We start from the raw sequence: 17810 nt of genomic DNA, 5'->3' as shown, positions 1-17810 counted from the left end.
GAGGAGAGGCAAGAAGAAACAACACAGAGCAAGGAGACACCATTTCAAACAGTAACAGCAAACTTGGTTTCTAGGTTAGAGTAGGAATCCACTATTAACAACACGTAAGTTTTTGCATTTGAGCTCCTCACTCAAGTGTCCTTTTATAGCCAATGGAGAAAAAAATAGACATTTCTCAGTCATTCTTTCTCTAGTCTATCTTAAATCTGTATTTTAGGATGAGAGAAAATGCATCCTGGAGAAAGATAAAACATCTCTTTAAAGCGACATTAACTTTTTGTTTAGGTAAGGAATGGAGAGAAAGCAGAAAGAGGATGGTGATAAAGGAGGAGGCCACTGGGAAATAAAGGTAATAGGAGGGACAAAGCCAAAAAGAGGGAAGACATATATTCTATGATTAAAACTGTGGTCTTTCCCTCCAAGCTTGAACTATTCCCTATAGAGCAGAAATCTTTGTAACCAGATTTTTCTTCAGTTGCAGCAATCTTTCTTGCTGAGAAATGGTTTTGATAAAACACGCTGGCCACCAGAAGGAAAAATAAAAATGAGTACAAGCAATAGAAAGGAGAGAGAAAAAAAAGAAAATCCTAGGAGACAAAATGATATGTAGAGAAATTCATCAGTTGGGGATAAGACAAAAAAAGCCCTATCTTACAAAACAAATAAACAAGCAAACAAACAGAACTGCAGAAGACTTTTTTTGTGTGTGTGTGTGTGAACACTGGAAAGATGAAGCTTGGTTTGATATGGAGTCGGTCCTGAATTCATTACCTGAGGTCTTGAAGATGTTGAATTCTCTATGCAGTCCTCTCAGGACAGTCTACCCCTATGTAGACCATCTCCTTTCCATCCTGCTGCTTTTGCTCACAAAACTTGTATAAGCCCAAAAGAGAGAACAATACTACTCTGTGCAGCTTAGCTGGACCTGGCCAACAAGCTAAAGCAGAGGAAGGGGCAGAGACTCAGGCACATAGACACAAACTGTTCAGCAAGGTCTCATTGCCTGAGAAATATCACAGGCAAAGGAGGACAGTCACCGGCAGGCAGGCAGTCTAGGAACTCAACAACAACAACAACAACAACAACAACAACAATAAGAATCAAAGAAAAATGAGGTGAAATGCAGCAAAGCAGTTACTTACATTAATCTATGTGCAGGAAACACTGTCAAGGGGAAATAGAAGGCCAGCAGAATTTCTGCAGACCATCATCTCCTTCCCTCTCCTCCCACAACCTTGAGAGAACAATCTGGCATGTCTCATTTCAAGGTTCTTGCAGAGCCTCTTTGAGTCAGCTGCTAATGCCGTTTGTTCTGATGCACTGTGCTGCCAGACAGAAGTAAGCTCTGAATTTTTTTTCCTTTCAAGTAAAACCACCCAAAGCCCTTTGGTATTCCCTGAAGAATCACGGTCCCCTGTGCTTTCCTGAGATGCTCCTCAGCAGAGTCGGTCTGAGAGGGTGACAGGACATTAATTAAAATGATAGCTGGTACCCAGGTGACCTAATCCCTGCAGAAATGTAGATCCATTTTGTGAAGCAGTCTAAGAGAGAGAAACACCAAATCTTTAAAAGTGCTATCAAGAAATGTAATTTGTGAAAGCAGCTTCTGTGGAGCTACTGTCACACTCCCTGCCTTATCTTTCTAATGTTGGACATCGAAAGGATAGATTTTAAATGTTCAAGAGGTAGACACCTTAGGTTGCCTTAGGTTAGTCAGTGGAGTTTAGGACATGATTCAACTTTTCACAGAATGGATTTCTAAAGGAGAGGAGAGGAACAGATTCCTCCTCTCTAAGGGCAGAGGGAGGCTGGAGTGACAGACTGACATGTAGGCATCTTCATTGCAGACCTCTGGGAGCTCTTCAGCAGTGAGACATTGGTTCCTAAGGGCCACCTGACTATCTTCTACCCCTCCAAAAGGAAGTGTGAACCTGAGGGTTCAGAGTTATAACTGCCAACATAATGCAGACCTCTCTTACCATCTTAATGCATCTAAGTTAGGACTAGGCACCTCTGTTCTGACCTCTGAATTGTTCACCTAAAGTTCAATGAGAGCAATCTCATCCGTGGTGGCACTGAGCAAGGCTTTCCCTTTCCCTGAGTATAGGCAGGCTCTTAGTCCACCTCCTTTGTACTCAGTGTGGACAGCCCCAGCAGAGCATAAGCCTCTGCCCATAGGCTTGTTACTGAACTCCAGTGTTCCCAGGGGACTATTGGACCCTGTCTTTGTCTAAGCTGGGCTCTAGATCTCTTCTTGTTTCAACCCATTCCTTCATTTTCCAATACATCCAGGGGGTGCAGAGGAGTGGCTGGAGTAGCCCAGTGTCTCCTCAATTTCCTCACCAGTCTTTCAGGAAGCATGTCCCCATGTCATTGTGCTTCCAGCTGATGTATCACCTCGTGTAGGGTTGATGCACAGAGACATTTGGCCAGTCTTCCTGCATCTTGGGGTCCATTTTGACCACAGCATTTGCTTGCAAAGGGTTTGCGTGAAGGAATTCTGAAGAATGTGTGCTATGAGTGATTGTCCATATGAAATATATCCACCTGTCTCTAGTGAGTGTGGTCATGTACACCAGTCAGGGTGGCATTTTATCCACACTCAGCATCCTTCTGTAACTGTAAGGTTGAAGAGAGAGCAGCTGTTCCTGGTGGGGGTCTCTGCTGGACCAGTCTCCAATCACAGCTGGAGCAAAGCTCCAGATGTGACCCCAGTTGTGGGAGCATTTGGCACCACCACAGCCATCCCCTGGGGTCAGGGCTGGTGCTGCTGGGTGGGGGGAAGCACCAGCCACCGCAGCTCGCAGCTCTGGGTGCACAGGGGTGCACACAAGTGGTGCTGGAATCCCTCCTCCCCCATGGGGCCAAACCAGGGGGACAAGGGGTCCAAAGGGCTCTGGGGAATGTGATGGGGAGACAGAAAGAGCGGAGGAGGCTTGGGAGAGCTTTTGGTAGACAGAAGTGGGTGAGGAGCAGGAGGAGGGCCCGTGACACCCAAGGAAGTGACCAAGAGGTGGAGCTCAGTACTGAACTGATCAGCTAGGGTTTTCTTCATTGCTTTCACTGCCTGTAGAGCAAGTGTGAAGTCTTCATCACTGAGGCAACTGCTGTCCTTGTGCTTCAAATGGTTCCTGGAAACACGCCTGTTAGCTTTGAGCATGAACTGGCTTTCAAGCAGAAGCTGGAAGCTTGACTTCCTGCTGCTCTGTGTACCCGGAGGCTGACTCTAAGGTCTTCCAGGCCATGTGTCTCTGCAGCAGGGGCTGGGGCTTGACCCAGAGAAAGTCATGGCATCTCCCTGGTCCCGCTTGGGAGAAGGAAACTACAGAGACACTGGCCTTCTAACAAGACTTTGCTGCCCAACCAGAAGACCATTTCCTGGAGGAGGAGAACCCTGTCAGGAGCTTACAAAGCTCTGTCCCATGCCCTTGGCTTCAGGAGTGCACCCTCAGCAAGTTTGCTGATGATACAGCACTGGGAGGAGTGGCTGATACACCACATGGTTGCCCTGCCATTCAGAGTGATCTTGACGGGCTGGAGAAAAGGACAGAGAGGAACCTCATGGAGTTCAGGAAAGGAAAATGCCAAGTCCTTCACCTGGGGAAGAATGACCCCATGCACCAGTACAGGCTGGGTGCCCCCCAGCTGGAGAGCAGCTCTGCAGAGAAGGACCTGGGTGTCCTGGTGAACACCAAGTTGACCGTGAGCCAGCAATGTGCCCTTGCAGCAAAAGCCAATGGCATCCTGGGCTACCTTAGGAAGAGCATTGGCAGCAGGTTGAGGGAGGTGATCCTCCCCCTCTACTCAGCACTGGTGAGACCACATCTGGACTGGTGTGTCTAGTTCAGGGCTCCCCAGTACAGGAGACACGTGGACATATTGGAGCAAGTCCAGCAAAGGGCCACAAAGATGATTAAGGGACTGGAGCATGTCTCACATGCGGAAAGTCTGCGAGACCTGGAATTGTTTAGCCTGGAGAAGAAAAGGCTCAGAAAAGGCTCTTATCAAGGTTTATAAGCATCTGATGGGAGGGAGTAAAGAAGGTGGAGCCAGAATCTTCTCCGTGGTGCCCCGTGGCAGGACGAGAGGCCCTTGGAAGGAGGCGCTCCATTCCCAGAGGGTACACCTCTGAGATAATGTGGCCTGAAGGCAACCTGCGCTGGAGCAGGGACACCCTGCATGAGCCCAGAACTATGGTCCGAGAGCATTTGCTCCATGACACGTTGCTCACCAAAGTGAGGCTGAACAGCCTGTAGCTCCCCGGGTTGTCCTTGTGGCCTTTTCTGAGGATGGGCACAACAGCCCTTTTTCAGCTCACTGGGACCTCCCCTCATCTCCACAACCTTTCAAAAATAATAGAGAGCAGCCTTGCTACGACAGCAGCCAGCTTTCTCAACACCCTCTGATGCCACCCATCCAGTCCCTTAGACTTGTATGGGCTGAGTTCTTGCAAGTAATCCCTCGCTCAGACCTCATCCACTGCTGGTCACTTTTCCCCTCTGGAGTTCTGACTCTAGGTGCTACGACCCAGGAGACCTTCTTGGTGAAGACTGAAGCCAAGAATGCATTGAGTGCCTCAGACCTATCTACATCTGCTACTACTAGATTCCCTGCCCCGTTCAGCAGTGAGCCCACATTTTCCTTTGCATTCTTTTACTGCAGCTGAAGCAGTAGCAGCTCTTCTTCATGCTCTTGACATCCCTGCAAGTGTCAATCCCACGGGAGCTTTGGCTTCCCTAACACCATCCCTACTTCACTGGACAATATTTCTGAATGCCTCCTTTGCAGTTTCTCCCTCCTTCCCATTCCCATATGCTGCCTTATTGCACTGGAGCTCAGGCATGAGTTCCCTCTTCAGCCAAGCTGGTCTCCTGAGGTGTCTAGTAGTTTAACTGAGTATCAGGATGGACCATTCTTGTGCTTGGTGGATGCTGTCCTTAAAGACCTGCTGGCTCTCCCGAGCTACCCTGCCCTTCAGAGTTGCCTCCCCTTGTCTGTCCCATGGAAGAGCTCCATACATCTGAGCTGTGCCTTCACACAAAGGGCATCCCCCTCCTCATCTTCTGCCTTGGTCTCTCCTGAAGAACTTGTACCCTACTGTCACAGCCCTCCAGTCGTGCGAGTGAACCCACCACATCTCAGTTATTCCAACCATGTGGCAGCCCTGTGACAGCTTGTGTGTCTCCAGTGCCTCCTGCTGTGCCCCAGGCTGCATGCACTTGTGTCTGTTTGGGCTGTAGAGCCTCAGCTGTAGCACAAAGCCAAGATTGGTCATGGGGAAACCTGTGACCAAGGGCCAAGGACACTGTGTGTGCAATGGCTCTACTTCAGAGCAGAGACATGCTGGCATAGATAGCAGGTGGCAATGTAGTGGTGAAAGGAGGTTCCCACTGAGATGGCAAACTGTCTAGTACCCAAGGCCAGGGAGAAACAGGGCTGGGCCATGCAGGAATGGCAGGAGAGGGGGTTGCTGCCCAAGCTGAATCTGCAGCACCTTGAGGCCTGTGACAGAGGTGAACCAATCTCCAGGCAGGACAAGGTGCCAATGAAGAAGTCCCTGAGCTGGGACAGCCTGCAGCGACATGAGTGGAGGCCTTGGTGTGATGTGCCTCCCATCTATGCAGCATGCTTGGATGTTGATGGTTCAGACTTTGCCCAAATGCAGTGGTGGGATTCAGTTATTCAGGCACAGGTAGGAAACTCGAGGTGCCCTGGGACACCTCCTGAGCAAACACTCCAAAGGGGCATGGTTTTCCTCTAGGTCCCATGCTGGATCTGCTAGAAACAGGGGGTTGTGCTGGACACCCCAGGCATTGGACAGGGCACTGCAGGCCTAATATACATCACTGAATCGAGTGTCTGCACTGAAATACATCAGCTGTTTATAATGGAGGGATCTGCATGTTTCTCAGCTTCAGAGTGAGGGGACATCTAGCACTGTGAGGCTTCTACTGTTCATACGATGAAGGAAATTCCCCACCTGGCCCCCACCTGATGCTCTAGAAGGATAGAGGTCTCAGAGTTGCGCCATCAGAGCAAGCAGACACTGGAACATGCCTTGGACCACCTCTGTCTCTTAAAATTTCACCAAGTGTTAGTGGGTGACCAGCTGACTCCCACCCTTCATCTCCACTGATTATAATGGGAGTGTAGCCAAGGAGCTCGCATGCAGACATCTCTGTTGTGCTCACTTCAGCTTTGGCAAGGAGGATCCCACCTCCAGTGTTTTTGCAGAGCTCATGGGAGGGATCTGAATCCCGCTCCATCCTAGGGGCTTTAAACCAGCAGGAGATGCCTAGATTGACTGATCTGAATCAATACCTGCAGTGTGGGAAAATGAACTCCCGTCTTGTCCCTGCCGAGGTGTCCTGCCTAGCTAAGAGATGGGAATAGGGGCATCTGGAGTGGGACATTTCCAACTCTCCTAGATAACCATCCTCTGATGAGACAAACTGCAATACTCTAACTGGTCTCTCTCCATTGTTTAGAGAGGGATCATGGATGAGTATTTTGGTCTGCCTCAGTGAACATTTCCCAGGAGCAGGGAGCACAAGGGACAGAGAAAATCACACCTTCTGCTGGGCCTCAGCTCCTGAGCAGGGCCGGGTTCCTGGATGCAGGGAGTTCGTGGCAACAGGGCAGCACTGCCGAGAGAGAGCTGCATCCAGGAGCAGCTCCTCTGCAAAGAGCGGCAGGGATCCAGGCACTGCCTGCTCTTTCTGACATGCGATGAGACAAGACCGAGAGATGTGAAAGGCAGTCTGGAGCGGGAAGACAGAGGAGAGCTCATTTGTGGGAGAAATCTTCACAGCCCTTTGCATGGTAAGTCTCTGGCTGAAGGACAACACTCCTGAGGTTCCTGGCAGGGTCACTCTCCTGGCTTCTCCAGGGTTGAGGAGGAGGAGATCATTCAGAGCAGGGATTCCCTCCCACACCATCACCGGGACACGGCATCCAGCTGCCTTCTCCCAGGGACGCTGCAGGGGGGTGAAGCCAGGGTGTGCACACAGGTCTGCCCAGGGCTGTAATTCAGAGCAGTGTCCCTGCACCCCAGGGACGATGCAGGGGGATGAAGCCAGGGTGTGCACACAGGTCTGCCCAGGGCTGTAATTCAGAACAGTGTCCCTGCGCCCCAGGGTGCTGTGTGCCCGGGGCAGTGACTCTGCCACCTGCAAGGGTCAGCACTCAGCCTGCCTGGACAACTCCCCACAGTGCTGCAGGGAGCAGCTCTGGGTACGAGGATGGACCCCCAGCAGGGCAGGTTCATTCTCCTGCTGAGAGAGTGCTGCGTGGGTCAGGACTGCTCACAGCTCCAGCTCTTGCACAGGACCTTCAGAGGGGACTTTTCAAGAGGAAGGCAAACGCAGGGTTTTCCTGAAGGAGAAGCCAGTTTCCTGAGATGGTGCTTTTAGTTTCCTACCACCTCTTTCTCTCTTTTGGGCTTATACAAGTTCTGTGAGCAAAAGCGGCAGGATGGAAAGGAAATGGTCTACATAGGGGTAGACTGTCCTGAGAGGACTGCATAGAGAATTCAACATCTTCAAGAGCTCGGGTAATGAATTCAGGACCGACTCCACATGAAACCAAGCTTCGTTTTTTCCAGTGTTCACAGAAAAAAAAAAAAAAAAGTCTTCTGGGTTTCTGTTTGTTTGTTTGTTTATTTGTTTTACAAGATAGGGCGCTTATTTTTTTTTATCCCCAGCTGATGAAATTCCCTACTTATCTTTTTATCTCCTAGGATTTTCTTTTTTTTTTCTTTCTCTCTCCTTTGTATTACTTGTATTACTTTTTTATTTTTCCTTCTGATGGCCAGCATGTTTTATCAAAACCATTTCTCAGCAAGAAAGATTGCTGCAACTGAAGAAAAATCTGGTTACAAAGATTTCTGCTCTATAGGGAATAGTTCAAGCTTGGAGGGAAAGACCACAGTTTTAATCATAGAATATATGTCTTCCCTCTTTTTGGCTTTGTCCCTCCTATTACCTTTATTTCCCAGTGGCCTCCTCCTTTATCACCATCCTCTTTCTGCTTTCTCTCCATTCCTTACCTAAACAAAAAGTTAATGTCGCTTTAAAGAGATGTTTTTATCTTTCTCCAGGATGCATTTTCTCTCATCCTAAAATACAGATTTAAGATAGACTAGAGAAAGAATGACTGAGAAATGTCTATTTTTTTCTCCATTGGCTATAAAAGGACACTTGAGTGAGGAGCTCAAATGCAAAAACTTACGTGTTGTTAATAGTGGATTCCTACTCTAACCTAGAAACTAAGTTTGTTGTTACTGTTTGAAATGGTGTCTCCTTGCTCTATGTTGTTTCTCCTTGCCTCTCCTCTCTTCTCTGTTTTCCTTACAGACTTTTTGTGAGTAACCGCATGCATCTCTTTCATTACAGTACATTTCTCTACCTGTCTCCACTTCCTCTAACCTTCTGAGGAATCGTTTCCTCCACTCACCATCTTCTCTTACTCACTGCAGCTCAGTTGCAGATATGTTGAACCATACGACTGTCACAGAGTTCCTTCTCTTGGGCTTCCCCTCCCTCCACCATCAGGAGTACCTAATAGCAATCACTTTCCTGGCTTCCTACCTGGTGATCTTAGTTGGAAACCTGCTGATCGTTGCCCTCATTCTTTCTGACCGAGACCTCCACAGACCTATGTACTTTTTCCTCTGCAACCTCTCCTCTTTGGAGATCTTCATCACTACATCCATCATACCCAAAACAGTAGCAAGCTTGTTGATGGGCAGCAAAGCCATCTCCTACCCAGCTTGCATAACTCAGTGCTACTTCTACTTCCTCTTGGGCAACATTGAGTTTGTCCTTTTCGCTGTCATGTCCTACGACCGTTATGTGGCCATATGCTACCCTCTTCAGTACCCCATGCTCATGAACAGTCAGCTTTGTGTTCAGCTCCTGTTGGGGTCATGGACTGCAGGCTTCCTGGTCACCGTTGTCCCCACTCTCCTAGTTGTCAGGCTGCCCTTCTGCAATGACAATCGTATTGACCACTTCTTCTGTGACGTTGTGCTTTTGATCAAGTTGTCCTGTGCAGAAACACAGACTTTTGAGCTGGTAAGTTTCATGAACGCTTTCATCATCCTCTTTGGCTCACTGGTCATGACAGCAATGTCCTACCTATACATCATTAACACCATACTAAAGTTGCCCTCAGCTTCATCACGGAACAAGGCATTTTCTACATGCTCCTCTCACTTCACCATTGTCGTCTTGGCCTATAGTAGCTGCATCTTCCTGTATATGCGGCCTTCAAGTCACCACACTTCCTATAACAAAACAGTGGCCCTGCTCAACACAATGGTAATTCCTCTAATGAGCCCCTTTATTTTCAGCCTGAGGAACGAGCAGATGAAGAAGGCTCTCAAGGTGGGCTTGAAGAGAAGTGTGATAATCTCCAGAAAATGTTTTTCCATCTGAGAAGAGATTTTGTAAGTGGAGGGGAAAGGAAGGGGGGTGGAATGGAACAAATGATTAGGATTCATTTGCTGAAATTACACCTTTCTTTCTTAGCAGTGTGAAGTTTCATGAAATCACACCAGTTTCTCTCCTGAAACATATCACCATGATAAGACCCAAACGTTAGATAGGGATGCCTTTCAAATGGTCTAAAAGCACTTTACAAACCCTGGTGAATACCCTGGTGATGGTGTTTTCTAAGTGTGGAAACTGAGACAGAAAGCAACAAGCTGAGGAGTCCCTCCTTCCTTGGCACACCAAAGTCTCAAGATGGTTCACCTTGCTCCAGTTTGGATGCAGCTTCTCCTTGTCACACAATCTCGTTTGCCTGTTTATTTTGGTGGCAGAACTTTGTTGAACCTCTTTGCCTTTAGAAAGAGACAGAAAACAGGTGGAACAAATAAAAAGAGAACAACAATGGCTTTATTTCTCTGCTAAGTGGCACTTACTTCTCCCCATTAACCCCCTGGTCAGGACAAGAACAGAGACAAAATAAAGTCTAAATTACCCACCTAACATCAGCTCTCTTTTAAGCTGCAACAAAATCCAGAATATTGGTCAGTAATTTAATTGTTGAGTAACAATGCAATTGTCCACAGGTCAAGCTTAATGAAATAAATGCCCAGTGCTTATGACACAATACCGTCAGAGCCAATACTTCATCTGATAGAACAGATTCACGCAGTGGAATTAGTTTGTCCACAAACAAACATTTGTAACTTTAACGCCCTAAGCTGAGTGCATTGCCTGCCCTCCTTTGACAGTGGGGAAGAATCAGTAGTCTAGAGGATTATATCATCTCCTCTTACGCTAGTTGTCCATCGTACTTCAGAGGAACTATACTGAGCATAGAATTGGAAGCTCAACTTTTTCATAGGAAATGCCAGGTGCACCCAACCATATGCTGGGCAATGTGTTATAATTTGCACAGGCGAGGGACTCTAGCTCAGTGAGGTGCGTCCTCGGCAGCCCCAAGGATTAGATCTAGACCTTAAGTTCTCTCCAACCCCTTCACCAAACAAAAGCAAACAAAAAATTCCTTTTCTCTAATCCTTGTCATGGTTTTGCCATTTTGTAATTTTCATGGATTCATTTTCACTCACGATTTGCAAGACAAATACGTTGTTTTGGAATGAGAATCAAAACCAGAATTTGTTTATTCATTTTAAATAAAAATATGATATTATCGTTCTATCTCAGAGACTTTTTTATTATTTAAATCACTCACTCCCAATAGTACAGATACACAGGATGGATGAGTTTAGTCTTAAATGCCTAGCATGAAAATTTTGAGGTTAGTTAGTTGGATGACTCCCATCCCCTTTAAGTTGGCAAAGAATCCCAACAAGTTATCTTCGGTGAAGAGACTTTGGAATCACAGATAGTGCTTTAACTTAGCTATCTTAGACATCTTATTGTGGAAAATCCCCCTCAAAGTCACTGTTGCATTAACGGCTCTGATATTTCTGGGTAGATAGCTACGGTTTGACTATCTGTGAGAGCCACACCTCTGGTTACAGCATAGAAATAACAGAACCTCACTGTTTGTCCACTGCTACCTCTACACCAATATCTTAGGTGCTTGCTTTGCTCTGATGGCATGGGCTCCAGACTGTTCACTTTATTCACACCAGGGAAAAGTCCAGGTGCAGTGGTGGGACAGTTCGTTCAGGAATTTGCTTCTTCCATTGAAGGAACAGGTCACTCCAAGAGTTCCCCCTTGCAAGGGGTACAAACAAGACTGTGCTGGGTGTTGCTTCCTCTGCTCTGTGCAGAAGTCGAACTGTATTTTATGCCCTAAGGCATGCAGCACATATCCTCACTGCCACACTACAAAACAAAACAAAGCACGCATTTTGTCAGCGGTGATCAACAGCCCTCACTTGATTTCATGTACCTTGAATGGAGGAAGCACACACAAAATGACATGCCTGTGTCTCTGGGCTGCAGGGGCACTACGTGGGCCAGCAGATACCCAGGAGACCCAGAAGATAAGCAATATCAGCAGCATTTCCTGACAACAGGGTCTGCTTCCTGTAATAAATGTGCTCAGTAAATAACAGACTTTCTTCTGTGGATAAAGGTCCCCTAAATAGCTATCCACCTCCTTGATACCTGAGCTGTATGAATAATGGATTTTTTTTTTTAATAGGTGAATTGAAAATGAAATAAGTAAATAAAAAAAAAAAGGTGGACCTTGAGGACTTTGCTAAATGAACACAGAAATATTCTAGTCCACTGCAAAGCCTTTCTTAGATCTAAAATGCTGTGTTCCTTCTGAAAGTACTGACAACAGAAGTTGCATTCACCCCAGCCAGCAAGAGTGTGGCTCTGAAGCTCTTGTGTTGCCTACTCCTGTAAAGGCATCAGTAACATGCTCCATGAATGTGACAGGAGAAAGTAAGTGCCCAAAGTAAGTTTCTAAGATCTGCATGAGAGAACGTAGGCCAGAAATCATTTGCATTCCATTACTTTCTTTCCGGAAGACTCTGCCCATGCTGCCATCCAACAGAGTAGGTCTTCTTTCTGTGTAAAACTTTCAAACATTTTTGCTTCCTTCTGACGGAAATATGATGATATTCCTCTTTAGTTTCCTCCTAAATTATAAACCAGCTCAAGTGAGATAAATAATTTTCTACAGCTGCCTATTCCTTTTCCCAGGTATAAAGGGAGGCCAAATGATTAACACAAACTAAGACAGCTCAACTCCACAAGTGCAAAGGCCACCCTACCAGACTTCTGCTAAGTCACTGTTTTCACGGAGGGACTCCATATGATCTTTTGATAATGCACCCTACAAGCTTGGGAAGAGAGTTTCCCCTGTGTCAGTATGATTCCAGCCCCCCAGTTTTTTTTGTGATAAGCACAAAAGAACAATCTACGGATAAGCAGCTTGTAGCAACATGGATGCCCTCTTCCGTTTCTGATCCCTGGAAGACATGGACCTGGCTGCATATTTCAAGCACTACACAAGTTCAAGACGGAAGCGTATTCTGGAAAAGGAACTAAGGGGTGGAAAGAGAATGGTCATGAAGGGACAACTGTTGAGAGAGGAAGACAGAATTAAAATTTTCAAAACTACCTCTTCATGCCATGGTAGCGACTTCTTTAATCCTGTAAACATTACTACACATCTGGCACACCTGCTTCCCAGCTATCCTAAACACAGAAGTTGTTCCAAAGCTATATTAGAACAGGAAAGTATTAAAACTCAGTTTGTTCTTTCTCAGATCAGGTGACAACAGGCTGCTCAGTTTTGGAATCTATCTCCTGAATACATCTACTTCATGCAGATCACTGAACCATCTCTCTTGGGCTGAAGACGCACATTCAGAGAGATGCATGCATGCATGGTTAAATGCATCTTTTCTGTCATGATATGAAAGATAAAAAGAACTGGTTGGGGATGGGATTATCAATGGCAACCTGAGCATCTTGATTAGAAGAGTGAGGGCTGTGTAAAAGACAGAAAACCCTTTGCTAGGGGTTGGCAGGGTGTTGGGTTTTGGTAAGAGATACACAATGATTAGGGTGCTGTAGAAATTTTTACTACAGGGAGGTGGAAGGAGATGGCTGAGAAAGCCCTCTGTCTGTCTCTGGTAGAAGGGGTTCCCAAAATAGTGAATAGGGTACTAACACATCCCATGCCTGGCAGAATTGAAAGGCATGGGAATGCTGCTCAGCAATCACCAGCATAACGAAGTGGATATTCCCCAGGAAGGTCATAATGCAGATAACTAGAACCAGCGGGAAGAGGAAGGTCTGAAATTCTGGGACATTAGTGCACCCTAGAAGGCTGCTTATGGTAACAGATGTCCCACTGTCCCACGTCTATTCCATGGGATAGCACTAGATGGCCACTGGAAATGGACATTCATGAAGTTCATTTGAAACACTCTAGTGTAACTTTGTTAGGCTTAAACATGAGAAACAAATGAAACCAGAATACATCATGTGCTCATTCAAAACTTTTGTGCTTAACAAAACTCTTAATTTCTCCTACTAGGCACCCTGTGGATTAGAGGCAGTGACAAGCTCATTAGGGTTCCCACAGTCTTACAAACTCCCAGGGGAAAGTCTCCCAGCGTGAAGTGAAATCACAGGACTAAAGTGCCTTGGAGGTTTAATGGGGCTTGCTGAGGGCTGTTAGAGATAGAGCTGCTGCCAGAAGTCCATGTCCCTCCCCAATCACTGATTAGACCAGACCATCAGAGGCACCACTTGCAGGAAGACAAAGGAAAGGGACAGAGGTTCTTCCCTCAAGAAGCACCTTTGATGTGGGGTGCCTCTTCCATTTTTGACATGCATGCACTCACAGAGTTTTAATGCTTTGCTTCAATGCAGTCTGCACATCCCTGCAGCCCCAGCCCTGTGTAACTCTCCCCACATCATCCTCCATCCTCAAGCAGTGCCTCTCAGGGATGAAATATAATCCTTGCAACTTCAATCTTCCTGATATTCCTCAGGCCTAGCCTGCAGGCCCCCTGCAATCTGACCCCATCTGTTGGTACCCAATGTCTTCACAAGGAACCTCATGGTATCCGAAAACTGCTCCGCATCCCCCAGATCCCACTGTTTGAGTGGTGCCTCTCAATCAGAAATCACAAGCCACGCTATGTAACACCTGCCCTTTTTATCCCTGAACTTCCACTCACCACCAAAAGTTTTAGTCTTCAGCTCCTTCTTCTCCCGGCTCATGGAGTGGGCACTTGGGATGCTCTGTAGTGTGTAAAGTTATCTGCACGGGGCTGGTAAATGAAACCAGGGCATGCAAGAAACTGGCAGCCACCTGCTGCAACAGCTAGATAACAGGCTGGATATCCTAGGACATGTAAAATGGCACTAGACAGCTGCTTAAGCCATTGAAGGCTGGTCGGTGGAATTACTCCCCAGCCCTATGAACTGAGTATATTTCCATGTGAGATCAACTACGCAGCTCATGTGGAGGTACCTGCACAAGAACACCCACAGTCAGGTGTCTAGCTCTCTGAACTGAATCTCCTCCGAGGCATCTTCCTTAGGATGATTTGCATCCCATTGGAAAATCAACTTATTCTCTTCATTGATGGAAGGGTACATCAAGCTGTGGCTGTCTGCACTTAAAATATCTCCGTTTAGCCAAGGCAGAATCTCTTCCTGGGGTCTTCATTTCTCAAGGACAGAGAACACTTTTTCCATCCAACCCTCTCCCCACCCCAGCTCACCCACTGCAAAAAAAAAAAAGGCAAAGCAAAAGAAACAAGACTTGAGAGCTGGAGAAAATGCTTTGCTATGAGGGTTTCAGATTCTGCCATAGGCACAGGAACTTCCTCCCACGGAGCCCCCTCCCCAGCTAGCAGGGAAGGGCAGGGATGGGGTGCAGTAAGGAAACGTAGCTTGCGAGCTGTATGGCAAGAGCTGTGAGAAGGGGTCGGATAGCAGTGTACTGTTTAATAGACTACAGTCAGGAAGCAATCAAGGGGACGTTTTTCCCTGAAGAACTTTCAAAAATGAACCCTGAAGAGAACAAAATCTACAAAATTGAGACGATCATTGCTGTAAAGGAAGAAAGAAACAGCTGCTGGTAAAATGCTATGGCTGGTCCATAAATTGAACAGTTGCATAGAAGCCTCCCAAGTGTACACATCTAATTTTGGGGGATGGAGTGGGGGAAAAAGAGGATAGAGGACAGTGCTTTTTACATCGGACTGCCTAGCAATGCCAGCACCCGGGTTTGCCACCAAACCCAACTCAGACTTTGCCACAGAGCAGGTGAGGACCCTGGAGCACTCAGGCAAGTGAGAGCTGGGGCTGGCAGAAGTGCAATACCAGCACAGCTGGATTAACATCAAAGATAAACTACCTTTGGAACCGCTCTGCTGGGTATGGCATGGCACTATCCTTCACAGAGAGGCTGTTCACTGCCCCTCTCCATCCTGGTGGATAGCAGGAACAATCTTACTAGCCCCACAGCATAGCTTCAATGATTGACTTTCCAGCCATTATCCTGGTCTAGATGGTATAATTAAGAAAACAAAGCTTAAAATAGATGAAATCTTCAAAGCTTTTGTACAGCCGGGGGCTAGTGCAGGGCAATTAGCTGCCTGATTTAGAGTTTAGGTCTCAGCTCGGATCTTAGCTTAGCTTAAGCTCAGAGCTAAGATTTAGACCTGAGCTTGAACTAGATGCTCTGACAACTGAAATTAGGTGGAAAAAATTCACCTGCATATCTCTGTATTCGTATTTCCTTATTCCTGGGGGTAGCAGGACCTTAATATCCCACACTCACATACTTGATACTCCCATTCTTTTGCAGTGCAGCCATTTCAGGCTATTCTGAATGCCACACAGCTGACACCTGAGAGAGCACTGAGTTACTTGCCAAGGCTTACACTGTGGAGCAGGCAGAAGGCAGAGGCAGGACCTATCAGCCACTTCTGGAGTTGCATCCTGGTTCTTCAAGTGTCCCGTATGAACAGAAAGCAACATGGAGCTCCAACACAAGCGTGGAACTGCAATGAGATCAAACTCCCAATAACACACTGAGAAAGAGGACTAAACTGTCTCTTTTTTGTTGGCAGTTTGCACTATGTTAACCAGATGTGGACCTAGAATAAGATGATGCCCAGGATGAGATGGGAGCTGGGGCATTTCTGAGCAAGAAAGGAACAATTTGGCACAAGCTTTTGCTTTTGCGAATTTGAGTTCTTATGTATATTTCTTTGCTCTATCCAAGCACTGCGTGAAGGCAAACTGGACCTGATTTGTCCTGGGTGACTGCATGTTAAGCCCCATTTCTAGAGCTAGAATGGCAGCTGCGATGGGGAATGAGAAACAGAAGTGATAACTGCAAATAGCTAAAGAATGGAGGAGGTGCAATCAGTCTCAGACAATTGTATACACCTTGGAGAAAGCTGCAAAGTCTAAGCTGCTCTTCTGTACTTCCTCTGGGGTCCATGGAGAGAGCCTTCCTTAAGGAAATCCATTGCTTTCTCATTCATTTGTGCAGAGCACTTCTGGTAAATCACTCTCTTCATAATGTTTCCTGTTGGCCAAGGGGACCATGTCTTCATCTGGAGGAAAGATGATGGTCCACAAAGGGAGCAGATACTTCTAGAGTGGTTTCAGCTGCCCACATGAAGTAGGATAAGTCATGCCTCCTAAATTCTACCTTTTCTTCCTGGGGAATCAGAAGAGAGGCTCGATGATAAGGTCAGATGTAGCTATTATATTAAAGACATCTATACTTGGGCAAGAGAGATCCTTCGGCAGACTTTCAGGTGGCAAAATTAGAGAGCAGTGAAGCCACTCCATTCTGACTGGACATAAAGGAAAAAATGACCACGAGGAGAGTCAGGTGTTGGAACACATTGCCCAGACAGGCTATGGAGTGTCCCCTCTTGGAGGTTTTCAAGACGCCACAGGACAAGCCCAGAGCCTCCTGGTCTGACTTCACTACACACCATGCTCTGAGCAGCTGCGCAGCCTGGATGACCTCCCAGGGTTCCTCTCTCCCTTTCACACTCAGTGGAGAGGCAGAGGAGTCTCCTTGTCACGAGGTGCAAGTCAAAGAGAGCTGAGAGGAATCATGCCCTCCTGCTCCCCTTGACCTAAAGCAGGGGCGGAGGAGAACGCTGTGCACCTCCCGTGTAGGAAAGAGGAATCCTGTGTGCGAGTCTGTAGCAGTAACTTGGCTTCCTCTGGCTCCCAGCAAGTCAGGTACCTTTGCCTCTGGGAAAGGTGTGGGTTTCCTCTCTCCTCAGAGGGCAGAGCCTGGCACCTCTGAGGGTGAGGCATGGCATCCCCCATTGCAAGTCTCCAAACGCCTGCTGACTCTGCTTTTCTGCCCACTGACCGCTCATGGAGTGTGCAAGGAGAAGCTGTGGCACCTGTCTCACTCTAGTTCTGCCCCATGAGTTTGAAGAGACCAGTGCTCATTCCCCTGGCTCGTGCTCACTCTTCCTAAGAGCATGCTGAAAGGCCATAGAGGTGTGGGCAAGGGCAGATCAGAGCTTTCATCCCCACAGGGCTTCAGTTACCCAGGGCTCACTTTCTGCAGCACAAAGAGAAGCTGAGCTGCAGCAAGGACCTTCAGGAGACTCACTTGTGCCATAAACACCAGAGACACTGCAGAGCAGGTGACATTCAGGTGCTGCTGAAGACTCACAGCAGGAGATGTGGAAAGACGGTTCACAGCATCCTAGTCCAGATGCTTTTGCTCCTGGGGATCTGATCCGGTCTGATAAACTCGGAGGAATAAATTCTGGACAGCATTGCTAATTGCCGCAGTTGGTTTATTCCTGCTGTGATAGTAGCCCACCTGGTGAGCCCGTCATCGATGTCCACGGCAGTCGG

At 47.2% G+C, this 17810-nt stretch overlaps 1 protein-coding gene across 1 annotated transcript; it reads left to right on the top strand.

Moving 5' to 3' along the window:
* Nucleotides 1-8588: 8588 nt before the first annotated feature.
* Nucleotides 8589-9413, top strand: LOC136996377 (olfactory receptor 6M1-like; the record flags this gene model as incomplete). Its single annotated transcript, XM_067317301.1, has 1 exon — nt 8589-9413. A coding segment is annotated over one exon (825 nt), but the record flags the coding sequence as incomplete, so codon positions are not given.
* Between the last annotated feature and the right edge of the window lie 8397 nt (nt 9414-17810).

Source organism: Apteryx mantelli, unplaced genomic scaffold, assembly GCF_036417845.1.
Source record: "Apteryx mantelli isolate bAptMan1 unplaced genomic scaffold, bAptMan1.hap1 HAP1_SCAFFOLD_34, whole genome shotgun sequence".
Lineage (NCBI taxonomy): Eukaryota > Metazoa > Chordata > Aves > Apterygiformes > Apterygidae > Apteryx > Apteryx mantelli.
This window is presented reverse-complemented; position numbering and strand designations above follow the sequence as displayed.